Source organism: Salmo salar, chromosome ssa10 (genome assembly GCF_905237065.1).
Source record: "Salmo salar chromosome ssa10, Ssal_v3.1, whole genome shotgun sequence".
NCBI classification, from domain to species: Eukaryota; Metazoa; Chordata; class Actinopteri; order Salmoniformes; family Salmonidae; genus Salmo; species Salmo salar.
In genome coordinates, this window is record NC_059451.1 from 65,848,001 (window position 1) to 65,863,940 (window position 15,940).

The window sequence follows — 15,940 nt, forward strand, 5'->3', positions numbered from 1 at the left end:
GGCAATCAAAGTAGCAAAGCGTCGGTATAGAGACAAAGTGGAGTTGCAATTCAATGGCTCAAACACAAGACAAATGTAGCAGAGTCTACAGACAATCACGTATTACAAAAAGAAAACCAGCCCCGTCGCGGACATCGACGTCTTGCTCCCAGACAAATTAAACAACTTCTTTGCGCACTTTGAGGACAACACAGTGCCACTTACACGGCCCGCTACCAAAGACTGTGGGCTCTGCTTCTCCGTGGCCGACGTGAGTAAAACATTTAAACGTTTTAACCCTCGCAAGTCTGCCGGCCCAGATGGCATCCCTAGCCACGTCCACAGAGCATGCGCAGACCAGCTGACTGGTGTGTTTACGGACATATTCAATCAAACCCTATCCCAGTCTGCTGTCCTCACATGCTTTAAGATGGCCACCATTGTTCCTGTTCCCAAGAAGGCTAAGGTAACTGAACTAAATTACTATCGCCCCGTAGCACTCACTTTATCATGAAGTGCTTTGAGAGACGAGTCAAGGATCATATCACCTCCTCCCTACTCCAATTTGCTTACCGCCCCAATTAGTCCACAGACGATGCAATCGCCATCACACTGCACACTGCCCTATCCCATCTGGACAAGAGGAATACCTATGTAAGAATGCTGTTCATTGACTACAGCTCAGCATTCAACATCATAGTACCCTTCAAACTCATCATTAAGCTTGAGACCCTGGGTCTCGACCCCGCCCTGTGCAACTGGGTCCAGGACTTCCTGGAGGGGTACATCCAGGTGGTGAAGGTAGGGAAACAACATCTTCATTCTGCTGATCCTCAACACTGGGGACCCACAAGGGTCTGGTAAGCCCTCTCCCATACTCCCTGTTCACCCACAACTGCGTGGGCATGCACGCCTCCAACTCAACCATTAAGTTTGCAGACGACACTACAGTGGTAGGCTTGATTACCAACAACGACGAGACAGCCTACAGGGAGGAGGTGAGGGCGGTGTCAGGAAAATAACCTCTCACTCAATGTCAGCAAAACAAAGGAGATGATCATGGACTTCAGGAAACAGCAAAGGGAGCACCCCCCTATCCACATCGACGGGACAGCAGTGGAGAAGGTGGAAAGTTCCTCGGTGTACATATCCCTGACAAACTGAAATGGTCCACCCACACAGACAGTGTGGTGTCGAAGGTGCAACAGTGCCTCTTCAACCTCAGGAGGCTGAAAAAATGTGGCTTATCACCAAAAACCCTCACTAACTTTTACAGGTGCACAATTGAGAGCATCCTGTCGGGTTGTATCACAGCCTGGTACGGCAACTGCATCGCTCACAACCGCAGGGCTCTCCAGAGGGTGGTACGGTCTGCACAACGCATCACCGGGGGCAAACTACCTGCCCTCCAGGAAACCTACAACACCCGATATCACAGGAAGGCAAAAAAGATCATCAAGGACAATAATCACCTGAGCCACTACCTGTTCACCCGCTTCCATCCAGAAGGCGAGGTCAGTACAGGTGCATCAGAGCTGGGACAGACAGATTGAAAAACAGCTTCTATCTCAAGGCCATCCGATTGTTAAACAGCCACCACTAGCACAGAGAGGCGGCTGCATACCTACAGACTTGATATCATTGGCCACTTTAATAAATGGAACACTAGTCACTTTAATAATGCCACTTTAAGAATGTTTACATATCTCACATTACTCATCTCATATGTATATACTGTATACTGTATCCTTCACTATCTATTCTTTACTATCTATTTACCTTAGCCACTCTGTCACTGCTCATCCATATATTTTATACTTGTATATATATTCTTATCCCATTCCTTTACTAGATTGTGTGTATTAGGTTTTGTTGTGGAATTTGTTAGATATTAGGTTTTGTTGTGGAATTGTTAGATATTACCTGTTAGATACTGCTGCACTGTCAGATCTAGAAGCATAATAATTTCGCTACACTCGCAATAACATCTGCTATTTGATTTGATAGATTTGTTATGCTTCATCCCTATGTAGCCTAGTGATTCTTTCTGTTTAGGATCTACTGTAGAATTATAGAACACCTCGGCCCAAATTAACTGTCCAGTGTACATAGTTCTGAAAACAGCACAAACACATTAGACCTTCAAACCCTACCACACAATCAGTTGTAATGATGGTATTGACGAAATTCTTTACACTATTTGAAACGGGTTTCAAAGTCTGTATGCTCAGTTACATTTCAAGTGCGTATTTTTGTTCTGACCAAAAGGCGGCACTCAAGGGCGCATCTTGGAGTGCCTATCTCCAAAGCAGCATCACCTGTGAGCGTGGACTGCCTTGCCTTGCCTTGCCTTGGACGGTGTATTATGACTTTTGGATAGGACACGCTACTTACTTTGGACGCCACATCACGGGGTAGGATTTACATTCAACAGACCTGACCCGATTTAAAGCCACATTTAAAAGAATAAGCTGATAGTCGAGCTATGTAGAACTGTTTTCCATGCTAGATAACGGGTCACTACAATATTTACCATTCTCATCATTGGGAAAAGCCGACGTCGTCTAATGGCCAATGTCGTCATCCCACCTCCCACGAGCGCAAGCTCCGGTTGGATACCGGACCTGTCGATCACGGGCTTCTCCCAAGTTCGGTTGCCCAGCAGCGTTTCTGATGCCCAATTGATGGACGAAGAAGAGTAGTCTCAAAAACCAGACCATAGGCAACAGCCGAAGCGTTTAAAAATTGTGGGAGACTAGAAAAATAGTATATAGATTACATGGGCAAGGGAGAATAGCCTCTGCCTGTGCTTTACTAGGGTATAGCATTTTTTAAAAATAGTATGTGTTAGTATTTATAATATTATACATATCTCCATATTCTGCGACACCTTGCATTGAGCAAGGGTTCATTTCGACATGATGCGCCACGTAAGGGCAGAAGAGGACGATGTTATTACGGTGTAATAACGAAGAAGAGCTCACGAATTGAATAACACTGCTAGCCAGTGCATCGCAGCTAGTAACATTGTAGCGTTCATCATACTGCATCTCTCCTGAATTTGGATGTTATTGTTTAGCGAGAGCTTGCGTTTGCTCGCCTGCACCGGGAACGCGGACAAGGGTCGGGACTTGGTCGGGAGAATTTCGGTCAAATGCAGCGACTGAGAGAGCAGCAGCACCGACGATCGGGGCGCGTGAAGGTGCACATGGACCTCTGAGAGGAATCCCGTGGATCTCGAAACGAACCGGCACATTTAACGTTTCATGTTTAGTCTAGGCCTACTCCTCTCACCTGGCACCCAGCGCGCTGTTTTATTCTCAACGCAGGTATTTTGTTGATAGCGTTTTATATTTCTCAACTGGGTCTTTAAATTAGCCAGAATAGGTTATGAAGATGATGCCAGTTGATATCGAATCACTTCTCTGGGGAATATAGGAAAGCAGTCCAACTGATCCATTATCATTAGCCAAATTACTTCTCCAGATTACCGTTTCATCAGTGTTTAACGATTAGGAACGGAACGCTTGGAGTTTAGATAGGACAGTTGGTTATTACGGAGTAAGGTGGATAATTTGACACGTAATTTGCAAATAAACAGAGAGCACACGAGAGCAACCCTATAATGCTACGTACGACGGAAATGCGCATGTCAGTGTAAAATCTAGAACTGTGACTCGCTCTGTTTTAGTGTTTACTATGTCATGTAAACTCACTGCATGCTGTCGTGGGAGCGAAAGTAGTAGGCTACTTATTTAGCCGCGAATTGGAAGTCTTTAGAATAGAAACACGTCTATTTTTAAAATTGTACGTTTTCTGATTCTATCTGTGGAAGCCGCTCAACTGTGCCCTCGGATTCGCCTTAATCTGGGGCATGATCCTCGTGTGAGAAATCGCTGAAATAATCAGCGTCGGGGTGTCAACGAGGCTAGAGCGAGTAGGGGATTTGGCTAGATTATCGCTGGACTGCTATTTTGTTCCCTTAGTCGAACACTGACTGAACCGCGGCTTCTGATCCGCCGCCTTTCCCCCTGCCCAAACTGCCACCGCAGAGCGCCTGGAATGCGATTTGGGGAACCCTTTCTTCGTTTCTTTTTCAAGGAGTTTGTCTCCGAGGACAACGGTTCTCTTGCAGAGTAAGAACGCAAATAATAGATCATTTACAATTGATAAAGTTAGTCTATAGCAATGACTGAAGCGAGTCTATGGAGCGCTATTTTACGGTCAAACCTGGCGCATCAGAGAATGTGTTTTTTCATTTAGAACTCAACTAAATTCACTGTTGGCTATAGTGTCGGGCAATGGATACACCACGGATGGACTAGGGGACCACACCTCGATCTCATCAAAGGAGTACCGGTTAGGTTAGACACGATTACTTCAGTAACCTACTACTCCAGAACCGCGGACGGTTAGTTCGGGTTAACGAGCATCAGGCATTCTCCCCATTCTGCAGCCGGTAAACGGATGATGTTTGAGCGAGGATGCTGCGCTTCCCCGTGAAGAAAATCCGGAAGCAGTTCAAACTCCTTCTGCTGCTTGTGCTGCTCACCTTTGCCGTGTGGTTCACCTACCTACACATCAACCAGGGCAAAGCTATCAAACTCCACTTCAACTACGGCAAAGGTAGGATGCATTTAAAACGGCCTTTCATGTGTGAAGTTGTGTTCTTGTGAGGTAGTAAGTGAAGTCATGTTTCATAGGGTTTGGCTTTTTGTGAACTTTGTCCAATGTGAATTGGAAATATGTCTTTTTGATTTCTAAACAATATGCAGTGCTGCTGGCGTTGTGACTTCTGTGGATGTTTTTCTCGAATATCCTGGTTGCTTGGTTGTTTGTCACTTAGTGCCGAAGAAGTATCATTTTGCAGGAGTAGAAATGGTAGCGAAAACAACATCTCCTCATTAATGACCAATACACAGTCAAATCGCAAGAGTTAATTCAACTCTTATATGGTCAAATGTAACGTTATTTTGGGGTTTATATGGTCCCACCCCCATTTTGTGTTAAAACTACTCTGGTCACGGTATTGATATTTTGGAAGTTAAAACTACACTAGGCCTAAATGGAGTAAATATCGAACTGACAGAGTTGCTAATTTAACTCGACCTGACCTGCCATTTTATTATTCTCAGTGTTGCTTTTAATCAACTCCCTTGCCATTTACACTTCTGTGTTGTTCTGAATTAAAATCAACTCAAGCAGAGTTCACTTCTCTTTCAATTTACTTCCTTTGAGTTAATAGGGTGTAAAGTCTTATTTTAATATTTCTTAATGTTTTACATTATGGTGGTTTGCAATGTGATATCCAATGTCTATTAGGTCCAACTTGCAGGAAGACATGCAGCACTTTTATACAACCCACAACATGCATTTAGAATGCCTGTCAGAGTAGGGAAGAAAATACAGTACATGGAGACCACCTACACCAGTGGCGGATTTAGGTATCGGCGACATGGGCAGCCGCCCAGGGCGGTCATCTTGCCGGGGGTGGCACAGGGCGCCCGCACAAAATAAATCAGAATGGTGACATTTGCACGATCGGTTTTCTATGGCTTATTTGCACGTCACGTCAATGATATCATGTCACTGTGTGGGACTATGGGTCAATTAACCTTGTCGGAGTGGGCGCCCTGATTCTAGTTTGTGAGCTAGGCAGGCTATTGCCTGGGAAGGTCTCCCACTCAGAAGTACGAGAAGGGGAGGGGGGCGGGGGTAGGTTGACCTCAGGTCTCCCCACTGGAAGCCCAAGGTAGGGGTAGTGGGGGAGTCTATCAAATAGCGCACCTTTAACTTTGTACAGTACTAATGCAATTAGTAAAAATCAGTCACACTACGAAATGCCAAGGGAGCCCAGGGAGCCATACAAGCTAGAACCGCCACTGACCTACACCATGTAAACTGGAACAACTATCTCACTAATGGTTGCTATAAATCCAACCACTTACAGATTGGATTACTTTCTTATCTTTGTGTAGCATCAATGAATATGCGAAAACCCAGATATTGAAACAAACAATAAAATTCAACCTGCAGTATGCTGGGATATACTGTTTTTACAATGTGGCCCCTCCCAGCCTCACTGAATACAAAGTACTCTTGATGGAGTTAACAGTACTCTGTCCCAATCAACTCCAGTTATCAACACTAACTCCAGGGAGCGTATCACTCTCTTGAGGGTTAAGATAACTCCCAGTAGAGTCAATAACACTGATTTTAACTATCCTTGATTTACTGTGTACCTTTCCTCTCTCTCCAACCTCACCTATGGGCCCTGGTCAAAAGTAGTGCACTAAATAGGGGAATATAGTGCCATTTGGGACGCAACATGGCTGTGTAGCGAGGCCAAGCCAAAGTGCAATGTGCTGCGGCCAGGTCGAAGTAAGAGGCTGTAGTCTCATTAATAATGAACAGGCGGATCATGAAAGCGGCTCCAGAGGTCACGACATGCCAATCACATGGGAAAATGTGGGAAAAACACCACCCACTCTTTTTCAGTCACCCAACTATCAACCTAAATCCAGTGACAGGGTTCAAATAGTTGTTGATTTCAAGTTGAGTTAGTTGACAACTCAATCTAATGTAAATCAAAACTACATGTTGAACTGACATCTGTACCCAGTGGAAACCGCTGGGTTCTTAAAAGGCTTGTCACAGCTGTGTACGTTGCTTTGGTGGCTTGACATGTTCCTTGTGAATGATGTAAATTGACACCTTGTGATTACTGAATCCTTGACATGTGTGTAACCCCGATATTGCTATAGGCTAAGTGCAGTGGAGACCCTTTCCTTCTGATGTTCTCTGGCTGAGCGAGGGTTTTTCCCTGCGCTAGAGCCTACTGATGATGACAGGGCTGCGTGTGTGTGTGTGTGTGTTTGAAAGGCCGGTGGGTGTTGCCCCAGCTTGTTGCTGCCTTACTGAAGGTGAGTGGGCTTTAGTTAAATGACAGGGGTTTGAGGGGCTTAAATTGTTCAAACAGATTGGCAGGTTTTGCATTCTTGCTATACTTACAGTGCCGTATTCACAACCCTTGATTTTTTTTCAAATGTTGTTGTGTTACAACCTGAAATTAGATTTTGTGTCACTGGGTTGCACACAATACCCCATAATGTCAAAGTGGAATTATGTTTTTAGAAACCAAAAAATGATTATGTGAAATGTCTTGAGTCTAAGTATTCAACCCCTTTGTTATGGCAAGCTTAAATAAGTCAGGACAAAAAATGTGCTTAACAAGTCACATAATACGTTGCATGGACTCACTCTGTGAGAAATAATAGTGTTTAACATGATTTTTGAATTACTACTTAATCTCGGTACAACACACATACAATTATCTTAAAGTTCCCTCAGTGGAGCAGTGAATTTAAACACAGATACAACCACAAAGACCAGGGAGGTTTTCCAATGCCTCGCAACGAAAGGCACCTATTGGTAGATGGGTAAAAAAAGCAGACATTGAATATCCTTTTGAGTATGTTGCAGTTATCAATACAGCCAGTCACTACAAGGATATAGGCGTCCTTCCTAACTCAGTTGCCAGAGAGGAAGGAAACCACTCAGGGATTTCACCATGACGCCAATGGTGACTTTAAAACAGCTACAGAGTTTAATGGCTGTGATAGGAGAAAACTGAGGATCAGAGCCTAAAATGAACACCTGCCACCCACCAAATGCAGGTAGATTTTGGAAATGTCGGGTAAGAATGTCTAACTCACCAGCCACGTTGGCGGGTGGTCACACACAGGGCTCTACAATGCAAGCATTTCTTACAAATAGTCAAAAGTCAAGTATGAGCCATGTGCGAGCAGTGATTTATAGCAAGATAAATGCTGCAGTTGATGTTTCCAAATTATTTCTGCTGTTTTGCTTCATATCTGGTGATGCACAAAGAAATAGGACTGCTACCGTTATATAGCTATCCCACCTCGCGCAACAACACTGCCTTCTGGGTGGCTTTGTTCACTGTGAATGAAGTGTTGAAAGATTTGTTTTTAGAAGCAATGCGCACAGGCATAAAAGTTGGTCTAACTACTGAAGTGAGATATTATCCTCATGTTTCTTGGATATTTACATTGTTTTCCAAGTTAGGTTGTTTTTAAATGTTTGAATTCGTTTCCACTGCTAGCGAAGAGAAGAGATGTAGTCGCCCTCTACTAGTGAGATTCTCACAGGCACCTGTGAAGACTGGAATGGCCATGTTACCAAGGTAACCTTAAAGGGGCAGCTGAACATTTGTCTCATCTGTGATATTTTGGTTTAATGGCTCAGGTCTAAAATACATAAATAATACATTCCTTGTATTAGAAACATTACTAAACACGCTCGTCCATTTTGATTTGTGTTTTCTGTGTAATTAATGCTGCAAAAAATATTTTGGCAGGTAAAACAAATATGAGTGTCTGGTATATATATTTTTTTATCTACCTGCCACAGTGGCTGGTAGACAAAGTTAGTTTTAGGCCCTGCTGAGAATGGATCAACAACATTGTAGTTACTCCACAATACTAACCTAAATGACAGAGTGGAAAAGAAGGAAGCCTGTACAGAATAAAAATATTCCAAAACATGCATCCTGTTTGCAATAAGATACTAAAGCAAAACTGCAAAAAAAATTGGCAAAGAAATTCATGTCTTGAATACAAAAGCGTTATGTTTGAGGCAAATCCAACACAACACATCACTGAGTACCACTCTTCATATTTTCAAGCATGGTGGTGGCTGTGCCATGTTATGGGTATGTGTGTCATTGTCAAGTACTAGGGAATAGAGTTAATCACAGGCAAAATCCTAGAGGAAAACCTGGTTCAGTCTGCTTTCCTACAGACACTGGGAGACAAATGCACCTTTCAGCAGGACAATAACATAAAACATAAGACCAAATATACACTGGAATTGCTTACGAAGACGACATTGAATGTTCCTGAATGGCCTAGTTACAGTTTTCACTTATATCGGCTTGAAAATTTATGGCAAAACTTGAAAATAGCTCTCTAGCAATGATCAACAACCAACTGGAAGAATTGTCTAAGAATAATGGGCAAATATTGTGTAATCCAGGTGTGCCAAGCTCTTAGAGACTTACCCAGAAAGACTCACAGGTGTAATCACTGCCAAAGGTGATTCTAACATGTATGGACTCAGGCGGGTGAATTTTTTTTTTCTTCTAATTTGACATTAGAGTATTTTGTGTAGCACGTTGACAAAAAAAATGACAATTAAATATTAGCCCTACCTTGTAACACAACAAAATGTGGAAAAAGTCAAGAGATGTGACTACTTTCTGAAAGCACCGTACATTAGTGTATCTGAAACATGTCCAAATGTTGTAGCCTATACATGTCGAGACAAATGTCTCTCTCTCTCTCACACACACACACACACACACACACACACACACACACACACACACTTAAAGTCGTCCAACAGGTCAGCAGTCCACCTAACCCACCCCAATGGACAAAATGTCCTTCATAGTCCAAGGCTTTATTAGTGTAATAATCAAGAATATGCAAAACAAGGACTCTAAAAAGTGTTTTAATATTCTTATCTGTTGGATGAAAATTATGGGTTGTGCTTTTTGAGTTTGTTGGTCATTTTTTTCTCTCCGTGCTTGTGTTAAGTCCATTATTAACCTGGGACAATTCTAGCTGTCTAGGAAAGCACATGTTGATGTAAAACCCAATTTCAGCTTGTGCCTTAGATTCATTTTGGCTAAACAAATCAAATACCCAGCTATGCCAAACAACTGTTACCTAGTCAACTTCAAATTTTATCTGTTGAAAATGATACATTTCTAACGTAATTATCCGGGGTGGTCAAGTTTCTTCTCATTATCCTACATTAAATACGGAATTGGGATTATAATTTTTTTCACTTTGTATTTAACCTTTATTTATCCATGAAGTCCTATTGAGGATAGAATAGGGCAATTCCAGCATTACGGATGTGACATTAGCACACAAAATCACAAACTATACTGAACAAAAATATAAACGCAACATGCAACAAAATGTTACAGTTCATATAAGGAAATCAGTCAATTGAAATGAATAAATTAGGCCCTAATCTATGGATTTCACATGACTGGGCAGGGGCGCAGAAATAGGTGGGCCTGGGAGGACATAGGCCCACCCACTTGAGAGCCAGGTCCAACCAACCAATCAGAATGTGTTTTCCCCCACAAAAAGGCTTTATTACAGACAGAAATACTCCTCAGCTTTTTTGGGAAACTGAACTTATTCGTGAAACTCTGTAAGTTTGTGAGTCTTAAGGTAAAACATAGCCATTTCGAAGGAAAGGCTTGGCTCAAAACAAAAACGATAATTTTGAAAAGACTGTCATTTTCATTATTACTTTGGAGAGGAAAAATGACCGTTATGGATGTTACTCCCTCCATTATGAATGTCTAAAACACAGAAACAAATCTTTTCATCGTTTTATCTAAACAACACTACTGCCATGTTTGAGAAATGCATTTCTGCATATATTTTCTATGATATCACATACTTTTCAAGATATCAACAATTGCTTCTCTAAAAGTCTAAAGAATACGTCTCAGAACAAGCACACAAAATGTGGTGAATTTACATACTTTTGAAGCTAAGTTGGCTGCGTTTACACAGGCAGCACAGTTATGATATTTTTTCCACTAATTGGTCTTTTGACCAGTCAGATCAGCTCTGAAAAAGATCTGATGTGAAAAGATCTGATGTGATTGGTCAAAACACAAATGAATGGAAAAAATATCAGAATTGGGCTGTCTGTGTAAATGCAGCTCATATGATCCATCACATACACAATTGTTATGGATGTCACAAATATCACAACACTGAAAAGGGAAATTGACAATATAAAAAGAGAAACCAATTAGACCATATTAAACCTTGATGAAATCACATCCAATGTTATTTGTCAGATGCCGAATATGACCTTACAGTGAAATGCTTACTTACAAGCCCTTAACCAACAATGCAGTTTTAAGAAAAATAAGTGTTAAGTAAAAAATAGATAAGTAAAAAATAAAAATAACAAATAGTTAAAGAGCAGCAGTAAAATAACAGTACATTTTTTTTCTTCATTTTAGCAGACGCTCTTATCCAGAACGACTTACAGTAGTGAATGCATACATTTAAAAAAATAAATAATAATTGTATTGGTCCCCCGTGGGAATCGAACCCACAACCCTGGCGTTGCAAACACCGTGCTCTACCAACTGAGCCACACGGGGACAGTAGCGAGGCTATATACAGGGGGTACCGGTACAGAGTCAATGTGCAGGTGCACAGGTTAGGAAAGTTAGCTCTGCAGTGTAAGATGCATGTTTTACAAAAACGTTTCCTAAAATACTGTAGGTACGTAATGGATTTTGCATTGCTACTCCCCTGAAAGACACTACCCAAGGGCCCCCCGGCCTGAGCTTTCGCTGCCTCCACGAGATCATTGGGAATTTCATTACATCCTGAGGTGGCCCAGCTACTCACCAGAACTACATCACTCCAGGTTCCCCTGGCTGAAACCTACGTTGTATTTACCAGAGCGTTGGGAGCGCCACTCCCCCCCGAGGTGGCCCAGCTGCTCTCCTGACCGACATCCATCTAGGCCCACCCGGGCAAGCCCCCAGAGCAGCCTAGCTCACCAGCAGATCGACACAATTCCGCAGTGCACAGTCCACGACACCAAAGTCTGCACCCCCTTCAGCCAGAGCCTCGACTAGCCATAGTTAAGGAGGCTTCTGCTTCAGATGTGGAGCCACAGCCAGCTGCTGACACGGGGCCTGTTCTGGCTGCCGTTGTTCTGGCTGCCATCCTCTATTCCCTGTGAGGATCCCCTATTGGTCGAGGCAGATGCTCGTCTGCCCGAGGTTTGACTGTCTGCTACCCTGGAACCTTAAGCCATGTCTCCACCCCTGCCAGCTTCTGGCACAGACTCCTGCTCCCCCAGTAGGCTCCAAGTTTATGGATATACCAGGCCCTTAGTCTCTGGCCCTAGTTGCAGGCTCACACTTCTGGCTTAGGCCCCTGGACTGCTGTCTTAGTACTAGGACCCCAGTCCACAGTCCCCTGCACTAGCAGCCTCTAAGTATCCTACCCAGCTAGGCCCTACATTCATTTGCAGGTCTGCAGTCTCCTGCCCTTCTCAGATCACAGCCCCCTGCCTTAGTTGGTAGGCAGTTGCCTAGTCTGCCAGGTTTAGGGCCTCCTGCCCTACTAGGCCCTAAGTTAGCTGCCCAGCGGGTCTGCAGTCTCCTGCCCTGCTCAGATCGCAGCCTCCTGCCTTAGGTGGTAGGCAGTTGCCTAGCCCGCCAGACTTAGAGCCTCCTGCCCTGCTAGGCCACACGTTACCTGTGCTAGGCTCTCAATCCTTAGCCCTCTTCGGCTCTCAGTCCCTAGCACTAGGTCCTCAGTCTCCAGCTGTACTAGGTCTGCTGTCTCCAGCACTAGTCGGCCCTCTGGTGGGTAATCAGGCTCCTGCCTGTCTGGGCTCAGAGTTACCTTTCCTCTAGTAGGCCCAAAGCTCTATTGCTCTCCTAGCACTCAATTGTTTTTCCTGTCAGTTCCAGCACCAGTTTCCCTCTCAGGCCCAGAGTCAGTATCCCTGTAAGTTCCAGAGTCAGTTTCCCTGCCAGGCACAGAGTCATTCTCTCTATCAGGCCCGATGTTACCAGCACCAGACTCCCAGCCTTCAAGCGTCCTAGGTGCGCTGTCCCCAGACCTAGTCGACCTTCAGTCTCCTGCTTTGCCAGGCTTTAGGTTTGTAAGTAAGAAGTTTCAAGGGTTGTTTGCTAGCTCTGAGCTAATTCTAGAATTGTCTGTTAGTGCGTACTCTTAGTTACTCCTTAGTCCAAGGATCTTACATGTTCTGTTTAAAGGGCAAATTGTCTATGGAAGACAAAACAGCCAAATACTCAATCTAAATGTGAATTGTTTTTCAATTGCGGTCCCGTTCTAGAAACATAAATCCCTTTACTTTCATATCGCATCAAAATAATTTAACAAATTCAAAATACACACTTCCTGTAAACTGTTTTAACCGGTTTTAACACAGTTGCAGCCGACAGTATTTTTTTGTGACAATCTGTCTTCCGTTTAGACACAGGTGTTTGGAGACGCAGATAGCTAATTAGCATGTGAACAAGTGCTGTAACATGGAAATATGGCTGTGTGCGAACCCTAACCCTCTAAAGGTATGTATCAATTGAACCTTTCATTTTTTTAGTGATTTCTCACAGATATGAAAGACAAGGTCCTTATGCTTCCAAAACCGTACCGCAAACGATGTGTTTAAATGCTCTGACTGAACATTGCGGCTTTTAACAAAACTCCCCCTACAGAAGACGCCTTCGTCCAATGACTCTTATGTGTAATGTAATGGAACTGAAAGTCAATATCAAGGATTAGTGTACTCTGTACATGCGATCTCATTTAGTTCATATTGTTATTTATTGCTACAGGTGTGTTTTAAGTGCGACTAGCCTACTCACTACTATTTTATTAGCAATGTTTATATTGATTGCCTGCTACCATTGCAAGGTAAAGCCTTAGATACTGCTGTATTAGGGGGCACTATTGCCTTTCTCATGCTCTCGCACATGCACAGTAACTAATTGCCTCAGACAAGATCTATGGCCAGGCCAGAGAGGGCCTTAAATCTTAATAGCCCCAGGATCAGTTCTCACTCTCTCTCGGGCAGTATGTTTACATTTACATCAATATTCCTGTATTTCCAGTGCATTCATTCATATGTTTATATCATGCCACATTGCTCATCTGCATCTTGTTATATTGTATATGTAATTATATATCGTCTTGGAAATTGATCTTCATGTTTGCATTGTTTCTAAATTTTTTGGAGCCACACAAGTATACACAACATCTGTAGGTGGGGGTGACAAAGCGTGCAGTAATGGGCCTCAACATCACGTTCTAACTGGACAGCACTATGGTGGGTAGAACCAAAACCAATCAGCATTAAGTATATAGCGGTTGTGGGCATATCCAGCCAACCGCTCAGACATGCTTCAGCTAGCCATTTTTTTATGGTCCTAGTTCTCGCCGGATTTAGTAACCAACAATTTTTTTAATGACTCATTGGGCTCTATTTTAACAAACTTAACGCAATGGTAAGTCTAAGCGCTGGTGGTAGTGCTATAGGTCTGGGGTGGGTCAGAAATATTTTCACAGTGGTTATTTTCATAGCCGCAATAGCTGGCGGCAGTGCGAAAGGGATAGGTTTTGATGAATTAACAAGTTGTAGGTGTGACGAGGGCTTGGCCACTCACTGGCCAATCAACAAGTTCCATGGCTTAATACTGCATGCATTTTTCTTAAGTTCTGTAGGTTATTGATGGTCTTTGCGTTGTCATCAACTCCAATTCAGCTGGGGGCATGGAATATTGTCATCCTAGTGCATTGTGGATTGATTCTACAGTTTATTAAATAGCATAGGCTACAGTAACGAGTGATAGCAGCAGTAAAAAAAAAAAAAAACATCCAGTGTTGGCTCAATATTTTTGGAGCGTTGACAGTCAACATTGTTGTAATTGGCTTCAATGAGTATAGGCCTTTTATTTGCATCACAAATACTAGGCTCCCGTAAATTGTATTGTATTTGTGAGGCACGTTCGTAATAAGAAAGATGTAGTTTATATGGTGTTATCGGACTGAGAAATGTGAATAGCCTATGTTTGGATGAGGGCATCTTTGGTAAACAGACAAGAGGCGCTCTTTGGAAATGGGGATGGATACATGCCGAATGGAGTATGCACTGCAGGTAGGCCTATGTGAATTGTGAATAATCCATAAGCATGTCGGCAAAAGCCTCACGAGTAGACCATTTAGAAATCTTTTATGGACAGGCTCCTTGGCTAATGCATTGCCAGGATTAGAAAGAAACCAGATGCATTATAGTAGGGTGAGGGTAACCTACTATAAGGGCTTGTTTTTTAATCAAACGAAACAGAAAACAAGGAATTGTTACAGGAAAATAACTTAAAATGTTTTCAAATAAATTCACAAAAAAAAGAAACGGCCCTTTTTCAGGACCCTGTCTTTCAAAGATAATTCGTAAAAATCCAAATAATTTCACAGATCTTCATTGTAAAGGGTTTAAACACTGTTTCCCATGCTTGTTCAATGATCCAAATAATTTCACAGATCTTCATTGTAAAGGGTTTAAACACTGTTTCCCATGCTTGTTCAATGAACCATAAACAATGAATGAACATGCACCTGTGGAACGGTCATTAAGACACTAATAGCTTACAGGCAATTAAGGTTACAGTTATGAAAACTTAGGACACTAAAGAGGCCTTTCTACTGACTCTGGAAAAACACCAAAGAAAGATGCCCAGGGTCCCTGCTCTTCTGTGTGAACATGCCTTAGGCATGCTGCAAGGAGGCATGAGGACTGCAGATGTGGCCAGGGCAATAAATTGCAATGTCCGTACTGTGAGACGCCTAAGACAGCGCTACAGGGAGACAGGACGGACAGCTGATCGTCCTCGCAGTGGCAGACCACATGTAACAACGCCTGCACAGGATCGGTACATCCAAACATCCCACCTGCGGGACAAGTACAGGATGGCAACAACAACTGCCCGAGTTACACCAGGAACGCACAATCCCTCCATCAGTGCTCAGACTGTCCGCAATAGGCTGAGAGCGGCTGGAATGAGGGCTTGTAGGCCTGTTGAAAGGCAGGTCCTCAACAGACATCACCGGCAACAATGTCACCTATGGGCACAAACCCACCGTTGCTGGACCCACAGGACTGGCTAAAAGTGCTCTTCACTGACGAGTCGTGGTTTTGTCTCACCAGGGGTGATGGTCGGATTCGCGATTATCGTCGAAGGAATGAGCGTTACACCGAGGCCTGTACTCTGGAGCGGGATCGATTTGGAGGTGGAGGGTCCGTCATGGTCTGGGGTGGTGTGTCACAGCATCATCGGACTGAGCTTGTTGTC

General features: G+C 43.3%; 1 protein-coding gene across 1 annotated transcript in view; it reads left to right on the forward strand.

The window, feature by feature from the left end:
* Positions 1 to 2,634: 2,634 nt before the first annotated feature.
* The window catches only part of b4galnt4a (beta-1,4-N-acetyl-galactosaminyl transferase 4a), a 497,908-nt gene continuing 484,602 nt past the window's right edge, over positions 2,635 to 15,940 (forward strand). The window contains exon 1 of the mRNA XM_014123877.2: positions 2,635 to 4,605. Within this exon, the coding sequence (XP_013979352.2) occupies positions 4,464 to 4,605 (142 nt within the window). The 5' untranslated portion in view covers positions 2,635 to 4,463. The remainder of the gene's footprint in view (positions 4,606 to 15,940) is intronic.